Consider the following 19,279-nt stretch of genomic DNA (forward strand, 5'->3'; position numbering starts at 1 on the left):
AGATCAATGAAAACCCTCAGATCTTACCCAATATCACCCTGGGCTTCCACATTTATGACAGCTATTTCAATGCCAAGGCGACCTATCATGCCACTATACTACTTACATCAACTCTGGAGAGATTTGTCCCCAATTACATATGCAATATCCAGAATAATCTAATAGCAGTCATTGGGGGACTGGACTCCGAAATCTCCCTTCATGTGGCAAATGCCTTGGATATTTACAAGATTCCACAGGTAGGATGTACACGTGTGTTGATATTATTGCCAGTGCTTTTTTTCTGGGGGGACGCAGGGGGACGCATACCCCTAAACATTTTTTGAATCCAAGTTTGGCCTCATTGAAGGGCAGTTTTTCAATATGAATAGGAAAATGAAAGTACCCCTAAACTTTTTTTTTTAAAAAAAGCACTGGTTATTGTTATTTTTATTAAGCTCCATTCATGTGCATGACACCTTAGTAAGAACAGATATGGAAGGTTCCCATCCCAAGGCACTTAACATATAACAAAATAGAGCAGGGAAGCAACAGAGCAAGTAGTGAAATGGTAGCATAGATAATAGGTAGAGGATTATTATGTCAGTATTAGAGTACCACATACTTTGGTTTAGTTGCAGTAAGTAAATGGATTGGGGCAGTGGTTCCAAGTCACTGACAATTGCTATGGATCTTGGGAGACCACTTAATAGTTTGTCTTGTGCCAATTGTAATACGCTGTGTTGTATTATATTTAATTGTATTTTACAGACGCACCACCAAACCCCTGAATGCAGCTTATGGCCACTTGGACTAAGGGATAGGTAGTTGAAAGGTTTATAACCAGACATGTCCAAATCAAGAGATTCAGGTTCAGGCAAAACATCTGAGAACGTCTTGTTGGGTAGCTACCCAACCCCTTCAAAAATGTACACCTAACTTACAGTTATGTTACTGCAGAAATATAAGCATCTTATTTTCCATTTCCACTTTCCATTTATCTTTAGCTAACATACAGCCCTGCTCCAGTGATGAATGATAAAACTCCAGGTCTTCCCTTCTACCAGATGGTCCCTAATGAAGCCATTCAGTATACAGGAATTCTTTCTTTACTTCTGCATTTTGGGTGGACATGGATTGGGCTTGTTGTTATGGATACCTCAGATGGAGAAAGATTTGTGCAAACTGTAGTTCCACTGTTTTCCCAGAATGGGGTCTGTTTTGCTTTCATAAAAAGAATTCCAATATTGACTTTTATTGCTGACGTTAAGAATGTGATAGAAGAGGGTGCAAAAATACATGATGAAGTAATGGGCAGCAAAGCCAATGTATTGGTTGCCTATGGAGAATCGTATTCCTTGGCATTTTTTAGATTTCTTCCATATATATCACAACAAGAACACAAGTCAGGTGAATCAAAAGGTAAAGTCTGGATAGGAACAGCGCAGGTGGAACATACTTCATTTGTTTTTCAAAAGTCATGGGATGATGAACTATTCTACGGTGCTCTCGCCTTCAGAATTCACTCCAATGATGTCCCACAGTTTCATGAGTTTGTTGAGAGCATAAATCCATTCAACAGGACAGGAGATGGTTTTATCAGGGACTTCTGGCAAAATGCCTTTGGCTGTGGATTTCCAATTCATGCTCTGGATGAGGAGAAGGGGGACCTTTGCACTGGGAAGGAGAAACTGAAAAGCCTCCCTCATTCTTTTTTTGAAATGAGCATGACTGGCCATAGCTACAGCATCTACAATGCTGTCTATGTTGTTGCCAATGCTTTCCATAAAATGTCCTTCACTAGACTCAAAAGAAGTGCAGTGGTGGAGGAAGAAGGACTGAAACATCAAAAACAACTTTCACTGCAGGCAAGGAAGTTAAAGTTCTCTTGTAGATGAGCAGAATATTTTGAGTGAAATAATAGGTCATAATGTGGAAACAAAATGTTTGCTAAATTCTTTATGATCTCACATTTTCATCTTAATTCTAGTTACCACAATCCAGAATGAAGGGAAAAAAGTTCAACTTTCATACAGCAATCTTGTTTCTTCTTCTTGGGGCCAATGAGGTTAACATTAGCCCAGATCATACTGCTGCACTTTTGGCTCAAATTGAATCACCTCCTGTGTTGTTTAGTATAGTGATGGATAGGCTCCATCTTCCCACATCTTCACAAAAATGAACTAGTGTTATCTCAATAGCTTAAATTGGTGAATGGGTTGGTGAAATATTTTCATGTGCACAGCTACTCAAACCAGCCGAAACAGTGCTTGTCTTCTGTTCATTCTGCACACACCATTACTATTTTATCTGAAAGATTCCACTCCATCACTTTTGATCAGGAAAAAATGTTCAAGCATTAATGGGTTTAAACAACAACAAAGACTTTTGATTGTGACCTGCATTGTGAGGTTGCTTTATTTTGACAACTGCCACAAATTTTCTTTGTATCCCTTTCAATGTAGCTCCATCATTCCCTGAGAAGTATCTCATTTAACAACAGCGTGGGGGAAATGGTTTCCTTTGATAATAACAGACAGTTTGTAGCTGGATTTGATGTTACCAACTGGGTTAATTCTGGAGAAGAACCTGTAGTGAAAGTTGGGAAGATGGATCCCAAGGCTCACCCAGGCGAAGCATTCACCATCAATGAAGATGCCATAACATGGCACATTTGGTTTAACCAGGTAAGATTCACCAGCCAGCAATCTGGTAGCTATTCTTTAATACTTGTATGAGAAGAAAGTCACTGTCTTTGTGTGTGTGCATGTGTCTCTGTGTACTTTTAAAAATTTGCTAAATAAGGGCAAACTCCAAAAAAGGTAATTAATGTGAATAGAAACACAATAAATGTATGGAAACATATATCAACTGACCATTTGAAAACTATTATTAGTTTTGAATATATGATGGGCCTCAGCTGTTTTATCCCACGAGTAGCACAGTATTATAGGATGAAACCATGGAATAGTGAATCCCATGGATGTCTGCACCCCCCGTAAAAGTCTTCTTTCTTTTTCATGACTAGACACAACCTCTTTCTGTGTGTACAGAGAGTTGCCATCCTGGTTCCAGCAAGAAAGTGAAGGAGGGGGAGCCATTTTGCTGCTATGATTGCATCCCATGTCCAGAAGGGAAGATTTCAGACCAGGAAGGTAAATAATAGACTGTACAAAGATTAGGTCCAACCCGACATAGCATACAAAATTGTTTTTGTTTTCTTCTACTGCCACTGGATGTGAACCTGAAGAAGAATAAAAAATAATTTGTACTGTTTCTGTCTGGAGAATCATGTGCCCCTCCTTATACTACTCATATTCAAACAGTCATCATTCAGTGTTCAGCTGGGATACATGAATGCAAACACGTATATGGAGATAGGCATGTGCAATATCCCCGCCCCCAAATATCACTAGCCACACCTCTTCCACTTCTGCCTTCTGTGTGATCAAAAGAAAAGTCTGAAGGAGCCTTGTCAGTGCATTTGCCTGAACATGTTTATAAGTCGCCTTGTGAAGATAAGGCCACATTCCTGATCAGGCCACATTCCTGATCATGAGGATACTTGTAAGCATACCAGCAAATGCATGTACACATCACTAGAAAGGGATGAATTGAGTTCTCCCCATCTCATGTTGCTTTCTCAGATATGCAGTAATAGGTCTGTTACTACAACTGTGCAAGTGATTCAGCTGAATCAAAGTTTTTATCCACATTTGGCAGATTTGGGCTGTTCGAGGTGACACTCAACTTGGCTTGAGACAGCTTTGGATTGTTGAAGGTTGGTGACCCAGAATAATCTAGGGCTGCCCAAGGGAAAGGCATAAGGCCTTTTAAGAAAGGAAAGGCAGGAGTTAGGTGGGAAGAAGGAGATACTGCATAAATAACGTAGGCCGAAGCTACTTGGCCATTCATGTATTTCCCAGTGAAGGTAGGGATGGGGTGGGGTGGGGTGGGGAAGCTGTTGGAATTTGGGATGCAGGCTTTCTCATTTAGCTTCTCTTTCCTGGCTATTATCTCCCTCTTCATGGTCACCGCACCACCCCTTAATGCAATACCATGCAGGATGAAATCCTTCACTTAGCAGCTGGTAAGCAAGTGATTCCACCCTACAGGATTCAGGTTGCTCCTCCTTCCTACGAGTCATCGCTTCTGGGGAGGTACTTGTGCAAGAGGAATAATATGCTCCATGCAAATCAGATCCTTTACTAAGTATAAGATTCAATCCTACCTGCTGCTCCTTCACTAGGGGCTTCTCTGTAAGCTACCTCAATTCTTTTAAATATAAGTGTTAGGTATAAATAATAAACTCATTATGAACTTGTATCTTGAAAAAGCTACACTTAGAAAACTGGGCCTCTATCATCTATCTTGTATCTACCGATCTATCTAACGATGATCTATCGATCTATCTATCATCTATCTATCTATATCTATCTATCTAATCTATCATCTATCTATATCTATCATCTATCTATCTATCTAATCTATCTATCTATCTATCATCTATCTATCTATCATCTATCTATCTATATCAATCATCTCATCTATCATCTATCATCTATCAATCTATCATTTATCTATCATCTATTTATCATCTATCTATCAATCTTTGATGAGATGTGTACAACTTATCACTAAGGTAGTGATAGGTAAATCACTATTTTATTCTTTTCCAGATCTGAGTGATTGTTATGAATGCACAGATGAAAATTATCCAAACAAAAACAGAGATTTGTGTATTCCCAAGAATGTAAGCTACCTGACATTTGAAGAGCCTTTGGGGCTCGCTTTAGCCTATTTGTCTCTTTCATTTTGTTTGATCACAGCTCTTGTCCTAGTGACCTTTATGAAGCACCATGACACCCCTATTGTCAAAGCCAACAACCGGGACCTCACCTACATTCTCCTCATCGCCCTCCTATTCTGCTTCATTTGTGCATTGCTATTCATTGGCAAACCTTGGAAGGTGACATGTCTCCTCCGGCAAACTGCTTTTGGCATCATCTTCTCTGTGGCTGTTTCTTGTGTGCTGGCAAAAACCATCACAGTTGTCCTGGCTTTCATGGCCACTAAGCCAGGATCTAGGGTGAAGAAATGGATTGGGAGAAGCCTTGCCTACTCCATTGTCATCTCCTGTTCTGTCATTCAAGCAGGCACCTGCCTTGTGTGGCTGGCAACTAATCCTCCATTCCCAGATGTTGACACACACTCTGTGTCTGATGAAATTATACTAGAATGTAATGAGAGCTCTGTAACTATGTTTTACTGTGTTCTTGGCTACATGGGCTTCCTGGCTATTGTTAGTTTTACTGTAGCTTTCTTTGCCAGGAAGTTACCTGACAGTTTCAATGAAGCCAAGTTTATCACTTTCAGTATGCTGGTCTTCTGCAGTGTTTGGTTATCTTTTGTTCCAACTTACTTGAGCACTAAAGGGAAATACACGGTAGCAGTGGAGATCTTTTCTATCTTAACCTCTAGTGCTGGGCTGCTGGGCTGTATTTTTTCTCCAAAATGTTACATTATTTTGTTGAGGCCTGAGCTGAATGACAGGGGCCTGCTAATAAGAAGAAAGTCTTAAAGAAAGTCCTTGTCTGTGTCTTGGTTATTGCCTATGATACAGTGGTGTTTGTTGCATTTATGTAATATATTTTCATGTGTCGCTGTAAGAAACAGCATTATGAATATATACCAACTCACTTTCCTCAAGACTCTTTTTCAAATTCTTCATGCATTCCATAAATTCCATAGATTTCAGACATGTTTAGAAGTTTGGATTCACAGAAGTTTGGATTCAATGGACTGTCATAAAAGTCAGACATATGATAGCATAATGCCCTAATCTAATATATGCATTTATTTATTTCTATACTGTTTGGTCATAAAAACCTCAAAGCTAGGGTTCTCACTCATCTGCCTGCTATGGCAACAGTAGTGCCTCCCAGCGTCTCCTGAACAAAACTGGGAGTAGTGGTTACCTCTGCCAGTGGAAGTTATACCAACCTAATTTATACCAGCTTCATATATATGCCAGCTCTCTTACAGAACTATCATAACTTTAGGAAGCCAGCATGAATTACCTCTAATCCAAGCTGTTTTTGACAGTGTGCCTGAGCCAGCCTAAGCTGGCATAGGGCACAAGAAAGAAAAGTGGGAGGCATCTGAAGAAACTAGTGTGGCTGCATAAGGCTGAGGTTTAAGAAGGGCATGCATAAGAAATGGAAGAAAGGGGAAATCATGAAGGAAGAATATATATGTCTAGCCAACAGTTGAAGAGAGAAGGTCAACCAGGCCAAAACTCAGAATCAGCTCATGCTTGCAAGAGTGGTTAAAAATAATACTAAAAATTCTTCAGCTATATTTGAAGCAAGAGGAAGAACTAGCATGTCATTCAAGATGACCTTAACAGACTGGAGACGTGGACCCAAGCTAACACCAAGAATTTCAATAGGGACAAATGTAAAGTTCTACACGCAGGAAGGACCAGATGCACAAATATAAGATGGGGACATCCTATTGCAGATATTGTGCAGCATGAGGCAACTAGATGCAAAAAAACTGACTCCTTTTGGAATGAAACAATGTCCAGACCCATTAGATTGCTCTAAACTTCACTTGCAGAACTTTCTTCAAAACAAAACAAAAACATCGAAGGTACATCCAAATAATTCCACACAAGAATTGTGTTGTCTAGCACAGGCTCAGCATCTTAGAAATAAAAGAACTTATAATCAGAGTTGCCAAAAATAGCTCTGTCTCACACAAGCTCCATTAGCCTGCATTCCAGCCCTTAAGGCTGTTGAGCTCCTAGAGAGGCTTCTTATTCCCACAAAGGTTGAGAACAAAGACTCAGCCACCAGCATGATGGTGAATTTGCAGTTCAATGTGATCTAAGGTTAATCTCTCATGAATTATCTACTAGAGAACAACAGCATTTAATTATCAACCCATCAAGGAATTCAGAGACCACTTTGTATACTTCAATGGAATTTCTCCACATTAAAGCCATCAGTAATACACATTTAGGCATTCCCCTTTCAATGTCAATTAAGCAATTATCCTTAACACATCTGGCTTGCCAGTAGTGCATGTGAAAAGGATCTAGGGGTCTTAGTAGACCACAAATTTCATATGACTCAACAATGTGTCCAGATCAATGGTAGTAACAGTCCTGTTCTATTCTGCCATAGTCAGTGCTATCAATGAATACATTAATTTCTTTTGTAGCTGTAGACTGAGGGCTTGTATGCCTAGTATTCATTCTTTGTTGTAGGTAATGCCAAGGCCAGAAATCATTTCCTATTAAAATACATGCAAAAGAAAAAATCCTGTTCAGATGTAGCAAACATGTATCCTTTAGGAATCCCATAGGGAATTTACAACTTTGAATTTCTGATTACTATCCTTTTATTATTATTGTTGTTCAGACTATAATTAACCACTGCTTGTGAACAACCCCTTTGTAATTTTAGTTCCATTATTAAAATTAATAACACTATGTGGCAATTGTCATATAAACCACCATATAACACTTAGAGGGATTATTAGGGATTAGAAAGATGCATTTATTCACCAGCCTGCTTATGGGGGTCTTGCATTTGACATCGTTGGCCTGAGAACACTCTAAACATCCAATGCGCACCACTGTAATCAAGCAGACTGCTGTGGCAATGTTATAAACTTAAACAGGGAAATATTTATGTAGAAGGAATATTTGCATCCTTGTGCAGGATGGTTCTAGTGCTACTGCTGATACTGCTTCCTCACATGCCATACAAGGCTCACACTGTGAAATGCAGGATCCAGTATCCACACTATCCTCTTCACAAGTATCATCAGTTAGGAGACCTCATCATTGGAGGGATTGCTTCTTATGGCGGCTTTATTGCCTATTCGATTGAATTCACTGAAGAACCTCCATCACCACCTTTGGAGGATCTTATGTAAGGATTTAACTCTTGCTTGTTCTTAGTTCCATTTGTTTTGACAATAGATTGGTCCGTGCTAGAGTCACAGCCTCTGAACTGTGACATATTAGCTGAGGCTGTTAAAATAAATTAAAGGATACCTGATATTTTGGGTACAAAAGGCTGCTTAATTCTATATTCTCAAACCAGATTTGCATGTAGTTCTGGTATGGATTGGGATCATCAAGATTGGGAAAGTGGTTTAACTTCTTTCAAAACTTCTTTTTTGCATTATGAATAGTCTCCCAGATTTATTTACTGATAAGGGAAAGTATTCACTTATCAACTCTACCATTCCTACACTGTAGCTGCTTTTCAAAAACTTCTTGTATTATATCTCTTTAGTGTTCATGTAACGCTTTAAGAAACTTGGTTTCACCAGAAGCGTGTGACATAATCAGCCCTTGATTAGATTTATGATACTGTGAGATTTCTCCCTCACCCTTAGAGCTCTACTGCCAGTTTCCATTCCTTCTGGTATTTCTGAGACTTACTGTAGTTTCATCTGTCAACAGTCCTGTTGACAGTCCTATTGACAATATATCCATAAGCAACTTGGTAAATAGTTAGAATTGTGTCCAGCTAAGTCCTTTTCAGAAGAGACTCATTGGAATTAACGAGCCTGAGTCCTGTCCATTGGGTTCAATGGGTCTTCTCTGAGTAGCTAACTTAGGATAAAATTCATAAAATGTGGAATACCAATATTATTATTGCTATTGAAGAAATTACTGTATAGGATTTATAAGAAGAGATTATCAGATTTTGAATATGAATTCAAATATATGTAAGGCCTGCACATCTTGAATGAGAGTGAAGCATTGCAACCTGGAAGCATCCATTCTTTGTTGTGGGTCATCTCAAGCCCAGGAGTCATGGTCATTGTTATTGATTTAGCATTTATATATACACTAAAGCTAATTATTTCCTTCATAGCAATTATGCTTGTGGAATATGCTTCTGATATAGAATCTGACTCTCATTGTAGAGTATTGCCTAAGAATTATCAGAACATCCTGGCCTTGGCCTTTGCAGTAATGGAGATTAATGAAAACCCTCATATCTTACCCAACATTACCTTGGGTTTCTGCATTTATGACAACTATTACTATGCTAAGTGGACCTACATTTCCACAATGTTGCTTACTTACACATTGGAAAGATTTTTTCCAAACTACAACTGTGATATACAGAATAAGCTAACTGCAGTAATTGGTGGACTGGACTCCCAAACATCTCTCGATATGGCAACTATTCTGGATGTCTACAAGGTTCCACAGGTATGATATGTGAGTGGTGTATGACAGATTAATTATTCATACATTTCCTTTGTCAGATAGCTCACTCTGTGAATTGATTAATAAGTTAACAGAACATTTTTGGAAGCTTCTTCTGTGGGCCTACATTTTATTCCTAGAAGTGTCTAGGAAGATTTTGTGCCATAAATAATTTGAGGAGTTTAAAAACTGGTTGTTTATTGACCATTCATGATTATACAGTTGCACAAAACTTGTGTGGAGGTTACATTACATTGGCTGTGCAATGAGCATTCATCCCAAAATATTTGCATGCATTTATTTATTTATTTGTAAAAATCAGTGAGGTATACAATTAAAAATTAATTAAAACCCCTATAAATAATAATTAAAGTGACTAGCTGAACAGCGGCAAAGGCCTGTTGACATAAAAACGTTTTTGATGGGCACCTGAATGTCAAAAGTGCGGGTGTCTGCCAAATCTTTGCTGAAAACGTGCTCCACAGCATGGGACTTGTGATACTAACTGTCTGACTCAAGCTGAAGTCAAACCTAACAAAGTTTATTGATTGCAAGTCCATCAAGACATTCTCATACACAAACAATTAAAACAATAATATGCATACATGCAAATACATTTTGCTGTACTAGAATATGATTAAAATTATAGCATATCTGAAACTCATTGACAATGGCAGCTATGAGCTAAATAAACATATCTCAAATGCTTTGATCAACTGGAAGTGATAATTAAATGCTATTTTTATTTTCTAATCCATTTCACCTTCACATGTATCTTCAGCTAACATATAGCCCTGCTCCAGTGATACGTGATAAACACCCAGGCCTTTCCTTCTACCAGATGGTTCCCAAGGAAGAGCTTCAGTATGAGGGGATCCTCTCTTTGCTTCTGCGCTTCCGATGGTTTTGGATTGGGGTTGTTGTTATGGACACTGATGATGGAGAAAGATTTGTGCAAACCGTGCTTCCAATGTTTCCCCAAAAAGGTGTCTGTTTTGCCTTCATAGAAAGAGTTCCCACAACTGCTTTTATCTCTGACATTGCAAGTATGGTGAATCGGGGGAAAGAAATAAATTTTAAAGTGATGAACAGCAAAGCCAATGTAATTCTGGCTTATGGAGAATCCTTTTCTTTGTCCTATTTCAGGTGGTTGCCATATCTGTCAGATATAGAACACCTGACAAAGAAACCAAAAGGCAAAATTTGGATAACTACAGCTCAGATGGAGCTCACATCTTTTTCCTATCAAAGGAATTGGGATACAGACAAATTCCATGACGTTATAGCCTTCTCATATCAGTTCAAAGATCTGACAGGATTTCACCAGTTTGCAGAAGGTAGAAACCCTTACAGCATTTCTGGAGATGGTTTCATCAAGGACTTCTGGAAAAATGCCTTTGATTGTGTATTTCCAAATACAAATCAGGGTGATATGGAGGGGAATATTTGCACAGGGAAAGAGAAGCTAAAGGACCTTCCTTTTTTCTATTTTGAAATGAGAATGACTGGCCATAGCTATAGTGTCTACAATGCTGTCTACGCTGTGGCTCATGCTTTACAGGCCATGTCCTCAACTAGGCTAAAACACCGACCAATGTTGGATGGAGTGGGTCTGAAGCTTCAGAATCAACAGTTTTGGAAGGTATCATATTTTGAATTTAACAGGGGCAATATTGTAAGTTCTGGATCTAACAGCAGTAATCTGAACAGAAAGCTTTCTGCACAGACACTTCCTATCCTTAAAGTTATGTCTTCCTTCTTCTTTCCACCAGTTAGAATTGTAAATCGTTTATTGATCCCTGGCTACTTTCTTTTTTTGTTGTTGTGGTTAACACTAAAGGGCTAACAGCCAGTACAGAAGTAAACATTGTATTCCAACGTCCTTGACATCCCTAGAGAATAAAATAATAGCTGACACAAAGTTCTGAAGTTGCCTCTGCAAACAGATAGACAAACAAATGATGACATACATAACAAATATGAATGCACTTTTAGAAACAAATAAATGCATGGATTGTGAAACAAATGAAGTTTCTTGCTCTGTTCTCACATCTGTAGCATTTTCTAAACCTTTTATTATTATTTCAATATAGCTCCATCACATTTTGAGATGCATCTCATTTAACAACAGTGCTGGAGACAAGATATCCTTGGATGAGAATGGGAAATTAGCAGCTGGATTTGATATTATCAACTACATTCTTTTACCAAATCAATCAAAAGTGAAGATTGGGAAGGTAGATCCACAAGCTCCTTTCGACAAAATGTTAACCATCAATGAGGATGCCATCACTTGGCACTACTGGTTTAACCAGGTAGGCTACAATACATACATAGTTTGGGTCATCTTTGACTCTTGCTTGTATGCTGAATCTCAGTGTTTATAGTGATACTCAAGCAATTCAGTCTTGCTTCATTGTCACATCTTTTTGCTGACTATAGCATTAACTGGGAAGAGCATCAGAATTAGACAAATCCTGAAATCAAAGGCAAAGCAGGGTGCCTCATAGGAATACTGTGCTGGTCAGATGTGAAGCAGATCCTGTATAAGGAGGCACAAATGGTAAGAGGAACTTGTGGAGTGCTCTGTGGTGTTTTGGCAATTCTAAAATTAAAACAGTGCTATACAAGAATGCCATCATGCTAGGATGGAATGAAGGGAGAAAGGAAAGCAAACACCAGAGTGGAAAGGCGGCATACAGAAATTTCTGTGGTTATTGACATGTCAACCTTGTAATCACAAAAAATCATTTTACTCAGAAAGCAAATCCCGTTGAGTTCTCTCACTCAAAATCAATGTTAATGTTTATTAGTACAAAAACCCCTCAACCTCTTTTTCTATGATTTTGCAGTTTTCTTGCCAGGGAATCCTTCTCATGACCGATTTTCAGACAATTGCTCACAAATCATTAATGGAGTTTAAGTTATAGCTTTTTTTATTCATACCAAAATGCTAACAGCTGGCCTTGTGGAAAAATTGTCTTTCTGAAAACTATAGTTCTGAAATTCTGGAGTACTGATGCTGTCAGATCTTGCTGGAAATTCCACCCAATTCCATAAAAAAAGGAAAGTAAAAGAAAGGGGGGAGAAACAGTTTATATAAAAGCCTCTTAAACCATTTACCTATATTTTATCATGATTCATTCCCTCTAGGGGCACTAGTGTGCTTGCAAATTCCATTGTCTTTCTTTTTAAAAAAAATCCCAATATTGAATGGGTGTGAGGAATTGAAGAAGACTTGGATGGGCTTGGGTCAAGCATTATAGTTCCTCAGACAATGATTGTGTAGAATGAGTCTGAACCTAATGCTGTTATTGGTGCACTCACCTATTGTGTATCTGCTTTAAATTTAGAAATATTACTTTTTTTTCTCCTGAGTTTCTCAAAATAATAAACTGCCTGAAGAACAGTTTATTATCTACAAATCAGCATTTTTTAAACAGTGGGTTTCTACAAAGAAGACACTTATCTTTAGGTTACATTTGAGCTTCCTACACAAAACACACAATAGAATTGCTATGAAGGTCCATGATACTTTCAGTACATGTTCACCCTACCATGTTAGAAATCAGGATTAACTATATTAAACACTTTCCTAATAAACCCCTTTGAACACTTGATTTTCTGCTCTGGAAACAGGAAAATAACAAATGAAATGTAGAACTAGTATATTTTAAGCACTTCAGTTAAGAAACGTAAGATATGAGTTCAGAAGTAACGTTAGTTTCTGGATGAGCCAAAGAGAGTGAATAAACATACTAGAATTAAAATTATTGGCAAAATTGCAAAAAATGAAGTTTTTGAGCTATTTTTGAGGAAAATCGGCAAAAATGACACTGCCAACACGGGTTGCCATACGTCTGGATTTTCCCAGACTTTTTTTTGCTGATCTCCGACTACAGTATTCCAGGTATGTCTGGGTGATCATCCTCAAGATTTGCTTTCTCCTCTTTCCTCTATGCATTAGACACGACCTCTTTCGTTATGTAGTGAGACTTGCCATCCAGGTTCTAGGAAGAAAGTGAAAGAGGGGAAACCATTTTGCTGCTATGACTGCTTCCCATGTCCAGAAGGGAAGATCTCAAATGAGAAGGGTAAGAACTATATTGTAGAACAAAACAAAAAATTTTTTTTCTTCCAGTAGCACCTTAAAGACTTAGTTGGTCTTTAAGGTGCTACTGGAAGAAAAAAAAATTTTTGTTTTGACTATGGCAGACCAACACGGCTACCTATCTGTATATTGTAGAAGTTAGTATTAAGATTGGCTATAATCCAGAGGAACTGATATGTAAATATCATTTTATTTACTTGTTTATTAAGGATTTTTCTTTACCATATTGTCACAGGGCCATGTACAATAAATGTTAATGCAGAATAAACTCACCATAAACTAAAGTAACAGCAGATAACATAAAATCATAGAATGGTAGAGTTGGAGGGAACTCCAAGGGTCATCTAGTCCAACCTCAGCAATGCAGGAACCTCAAGTAAAGCTTCCATGACACATGGCCACGCAACCTCTGCATAAAAACCTCCAGTGAAGGAGAGTCTGAGGGAGTTCGTTCCACTATTCAACACTCTTATTGTTGGAAAGTTCTTCCTGATGTTGGGAGGTTCAATTCTGAATGGGATGTATGGCTTTTCCTATAGAGTCAGTAGAGAGAGGGAGGGCAGGTTAAAGAATCTGACAATCACACCCTAATGAGCCAGGGGCAAGCTGTGTTTTCTTCTAAATCTTTTCACTGCACTTATCCATTATTTTTCTGGTCATGAACTGTTGAAACGCTGCATGAGCTAAGTAGAATGCATCCTCCTAGCTCAAATTTCATATAATAAATGCTTAAGTTCAGTTGCTGAAATTAACAGAAGAACCCAGTGTTATCAAATATCATAGCATCAACCAAAGCAGTGATATGAACAAACAATGGGGTGAAATGAAAGGCCGGGTAACAAAGAAAAAATTTACATTTTACATTTTATTCCAACTTAAGATCTGCGGTGTGTGTGGGGGGTGTATGGAAAGCAATATCTTTGGTGGGAGACATGCTGTGCTCCTTCTGGGTAGTTTGTCCATCACTGGTCCCCCCTGCTGTACTTGGCTCTCATTTGTGACTTCTAGAAGCTGTCAGCATCCAACAGTGGCCACACCCCGGGAACAGCTTCAATGGCCAGCTAACCAGGTGAAGGTAGCCAATGGCTACTTCTGTGAGTTAGGGACTTGCCCTTCATGAGAAGACAGGCTTCAGCAGACTGAATGGACAAGACCAATAGTGGGTCCAATGATCAAGAAGGTGGTTTCTGCACATGCTGTGGAGAGAAGTGGGGGGCAGATGGGACCATCAACCTGTGAAGGCTTCCTAATTTCATCTAGGAAAAGGAAAACTCAGATCCTAAACTTCCACTGCTTTGTGGCTGTATTCATTTATGAGGAAATATTCAGGAGTAAACCCCAAGAACAATCGATACCCCCTGCCTTGAAAGGACATCTCTTGGAAAAGAATAAGCTAAGAAGTAATTCAGGCATAGGCAAACTTGGCCCTCCAGATGTTTTGGGACTACAACTCCCATCATCCCTAGCTAACAGGACCAGTGGTCAGGAATGATGGGAGTTGTAGTCCCAAAACATCTGGAGGGCCAAGTTTGCCTATGCCTGAAGTAAATCATACTCAAATCTAGAGCTGAGGCCCTAATGCACTTGAATGGTGTCTTCTTTGCCTCCTACCGGCAATTCCCACAGCCAAGCTGGTGCCAAATGTATTGCTTTCCTTTCTTATTGATCACATCAGTGAGGCCAAAAGAGGGTATTGTCATCTGGGCAGCCCAGGACCTCCATATACATGAACCAGGATTGCACCACAAAGTTAGGGAGATCCTTGGGAGTGCCAGGTCAGGTTGATAAGCTATGAAATGTGGACCAAATTTATCCTCCATTACTGCCCTTGAGTCTAGAAATATCACAGGTTCTTTTGCTCTTTTCATTGAACAGCATGTTGTTCTCTCAGTCTTATAGGAATAATTGGACAAATGATAACAGTGCGCCTTAGAAATCTTAGAACAGCTTTTACTCTTACTTCAAGATTTATAAATAGCTGCCTACTCAAAGGAAAATCAGGATTTTATAATCACTGTGATTTTAATGTATTTGTCCTGTTGCATCACTGTCCTTAATCATGGGATATAACTGTTGTTTAGATGTACATATGGTGACTGTCACAAAACTGCCACGGACAAATCACTACTTCCAGTGTGTTAGGGTGGTAGGGCTACATATGCTTTAACTGTGCATGAGGAACATTTACATCTAGTTAGTAAGATTTGTGGAGTGAAGATTAACATCAGACTTTTCATTTTCAGATATGAATGACTGTTTTAAATGTCCAGATGAACACTATGCAACCCCCCCAAAAGATGCATGTGTTCCCAAGAAAGTAAGTTTCCTGTCTTATGAAGAACCTTTGGGGATCAGTTTAGCCTGTTTTTCTCTTTCTTCTTCTATGATGACAGCTCTGGTGCTAGGGACGTTTATAAAGCACCACAACACTCCCATTGTCAAAGCCAACAACCGGGACCTCACCTACACACTCCTCATCTCCCTTCTACTCTGCTTCCTGTGTGCTTTTTTATTCATTGGCAAACCTTGGAAGGTGACATGTCTCCTCCGACAAACTGCTTTTGGCATCATCTTCTCAGTGGCTGTTTCTTGTGTGCTGGCAAAAACTATCACAGTGGTTCTGGCTTTCATGGCTACCAAACCAGGATCAAGGGGGAGGAAATGGTTGGGGAAAAGACTGGCCAATTTTATTGTTCTTTCCTGTTCTCTTATTCAAGCAGGCATCTGTACTCTATGGCTTGCAACCTCCTCCCCATTCCCAGATGTTGATATGCATTCTTTGACTTCAGAAATTGTATTAGAATGTAATGAGGGGTCTGTAACAATGTTCTACTCTGTTCTTGGCTACATGGGATTCCTAGCAATTGTTAGTTTCACTGTGGCTTTCCTTGCCAGAAAGTTACCTGACAGTTTCAATGAAGCCAAGTTTATCACTTTCAGTATGTTGGTCTTCTGCAGTGTTTGGATATCCTTTGTTCCTTCCTACCTGAGCACCAAAGGAAAATATATGGTTTCAGTGGAGATCTTCTGCATCTTATCCTCCAGTGCTGGGCTGCTGGGTTGCATCTTCCTTCCCAAATGTTATCTGATTGTGCTGAGGCCTGAGCTGAATAATAGGGAACATCTAATAAAGAGGAAGGCCGAATGACTGTTTGGTACATTTTGCTATAAATTGCACACCTGAGGGGTTTTTGTCTGCACTCAGTATAAGCCTGAATGTTCCTCTTGCAGCACCTATCATGTTTACACTGCTACCTTTGTAATTTTCTGAATGGTTCCCTTATTGTGGTTAGATTTTCCTTAAAGCTCTCCAAACACGCACTCTCAATCTATTACGAGATCGGCTCATGTTTATGCATCTGCATGTACAAAAGAAGCCATATCACTTGCCATTCAGGCAAAAGCTATTTTATTTTACTTATAATTATAAAAATATTCTGCTGCATAATAAAATATATCAAAGCAAAAAGAAATTAAAAACATTGCTTAGTGACCCCTATCTATCTATCTATCTATCTATCTATCTATCATCTATCTATCATCTATCTATCCTCACTTGCAGAATGTTGCTATGGCGTATTGACATTTATTTATTTATTTATTTATTTATTTATTTATTTATTTATTCATTCACTTGCGGAATGTTGCTATGGCGTATTGACATTTATTTATTTATTTATTTATTTATTTATTTATTTATTTATTTATTTCCTCCCTCACTTGCGGAAGGTTACTATGGTGTATGTAAAGTGAGTGCAAATTGTGGGCCCATTGAATTGCACTTACTACAGAGATTAAGTGCATGTAGGATGTTTATGCCTGCTTTTGCAACATTCTGTTTTGCCTGCTCTTTTTTCTGCCTCTTATTACCAGCTTCACTAGGTCCTAGATAGCTTACAATACAGCTGGAACCTGTGTACCTTTAACTGTTCACAGTGTCATAGAATGCATTGTATCTTTCTCCCCAGAGCTTTGAGTGGTTCAGTTGTCTAGTGATACTGAGTTTAAAATACTTTGTCTCAGTGTTTACATATCATCAAGCCTCTATGCACTCTGGGAGCAGTGTATGGACCTTGTTAGTTGCTCATTTAAGGAAAATTACAGAAGAATATCCAACTAGAATCAAAGCCAGAGAGGTGTTTGGGTCTTGCAACATTGAGGTGAACATTGGCCAATGGGCCATGGTGCACATGTGGTGTGTGTACACACACGCATATAGAGCACATGGCAAGGTGAAAGGAGTTTCCTTGGACCTTGCTGTGAAAACACAGCATGTGACAGGCAACTGACTCGGGAGCTAGGAAAGTTGAAATCCTCCCATTAATCCACCTCACTGCCCGGACCTCATTAGTTTTAATAAATATATCCTGTTACCCATCTTTCTTGGGTGTATTGGCAAAGGCTCCCCGCCTCCTTTTAAGTACAGAAGAAGTGTGTGAGCAAAATCAATTGACCAGTTCACAAAGTTAACAAAAGTAATGCCTAACTTTCACCCAACTAAGTGAAAATTAAAACTTCTGTTAAGATAGACAAATAAATTCAGTTTCACAATTCCTCAGAGAATTGATAGATTTCAGTTGGTGAACGTGTTTCCTTTAATTATCATAAGTATAGTAATTCTCCAATTTCTCTATCCCCCCATGAACGTGGACACCATCAAAGCTAATGAGACAGTCTGTAAAAGATAATACACACAAATCTTCCCCCAAATGATGTCCTCCAACTGTTTTGGACTACAACTTCAATAGAACCAGCCAGTGGTGGATGCTGGAAATTGAAATTCAAAACATATGGAAGGTGATCAAGAAGACTGGCAATCTTTAGCGATCACAGCTAGAATTAGGGAATGTGAATAGACAAGGATCTTTCAGCATGATCAGGATTTTTTTAAAAAAAGACAAAACGTTATCTTGCATTCTGTATTTTATACATATAAGGAGACTAAATTGCCAATGTTTTTTCTCAATGATACTGTCATAGTAAGAAATATGTTTTTCCAGTTTTAAGGCAATGTTTATAGCAAGGATGGTGGCATTGTTGGTCTTGATATTGATGCTACTTCCTCATGTAATAGCCAAGACTCGCATTGTTAAATGCAATGTCCCTGTTCCACAGCCTCCACTCCATCAGTATCATCAGAATGGAGACTTCATCGTTGGTGGAATCGCCTCTCACAGCATCATCATCTCCAACTCAATAGCCTTCAACCAAGAACCCCCACCAGCATTACCTGAAGAGCTTAAGTAAGGAATTAATAATTTCAGGTTTCCTGTAATGTGGTGTGATATGTATTGTTTCTTGATGTAAAATTAATAAAAAATATTTTTTTAAAAAAAAATTAGATACCTACGAGATCAAAGGTTCATCGAGGACTGGGGAAAGTTAGTTGAGTACTGGGAATGTATAAGTGACAAAGAAATAATGTTAGTGGCATTTAAAGAAGCTCTGTAAAAACTTAAGAAATATTGTAAAAAAGAAAAACAGATGTGGAAGGGTATGCCAAAAGCTAATAGCAAATTTAGGAAATGTGTAATTAAAAAAGCTTAATTCGGATGATTGTCAGAGAGGCTGAAGGAAGTCCAAAAAATGAGAAAATCTGTGGAAGTTGTAATGTGGTGTGATATGTATTGTTTATTGATGGAAAATTAATAAAAAATATTTTAAAAAATAATAATTTCAGGTTTCCACTTTGATTCATGCTTTAATCCCTTATATACCATGGCAGGCAACTGGGTTCATTACACGTGGCAACATTTGCATGGGAGTTCAATCCCTGGCAAAGTATTAATGCATATCATTTTCTAGACCCCTCAAATTAGAATGGAAAAAGAACAGTTGTCTCCTTGGGTTTTTTTTAAGTGGAGTGGAGGGGGACTCTGGTTATTTTTTAACCAAGGCAAGGGAATCTTTGATGGGCTGGTCCATCTCAAAAAACCTTAATGAATACC

The 19,279-nt window shown here is 38.6% G+C and overlaps 2 protein-coding genes and 1 long non-coding RNA gene across 3 annotated transcripts in view; 2 read left to right on the plus strand and 1 right to left on the minus strand.

The window, feature by feature from the left end:
- Window positions 1-1,010: 1,010 nt before the first annotated feature.
- Window positions 1,011-16,479, plus strand: LOC310747372 (vomeronasal type-2 receptor 26-like; the record flags this gene model as incomplete). Its single annotated transcript, XM_083581735.1, has 5 exons — window positions 1,011-1,049; window positions 10,062-10,862; window positions 11,314-11,535; window positions 13,188-13,314; window positions 15,575-16,479. 5 exons carry the CDS (start codon window positions 1,011-1,013, stop codon window positions 16,477-16,479), a joined length of 2,094 nt encoding a protein of 697 aa, XP_083437861.1.
- Window positions 2,380-5,202, minus strand: LOC310746606. The gene is made up of 2 exons (XR_014540765.1): window positions 4,879-5,202; window positions 2,380-3,223 (listed from the first exon to the last, which is right to left on the minus strand). It is a non-coding gene; the product is annotated as an uncharacterized lncRNA (long non-coding RNA).
- A 1,877-nt stretch (window positions 16,480-18,356) lies between the features above and the next one.
- Window positions 18,357-19,279, plus strand: part of LOC310747373 (vomeronasal type-2 receptor 26-like) — a gene marked incomplete at both ends in the record, with an annotated part of 29,490 nt that continues 28,567 nt past the window's right edge. Inside the window, one exon of the mRNA XM_083581736.1 lies at window positions 18,357-18,574. Coding sequence (XP_083437862.1) covers window positions 18,357-18,574 — 218 coding nt within the window. The remainder of the gene's footprint in view (window positions 18,575-19,279) is intronic.

The sequence above is a fragment of the Podarcis filfolensis genome (assembly GCF_964270895.1).
Source record: "Podarcis filfolensis genome assembly, chromosome: 13".
Lineage (NCBI taxonomy): Eukaryota > Metazoa > Chordata > Lepidosauria > Squamata > Lacertidae > Podarcis > Podarcis filfolensis.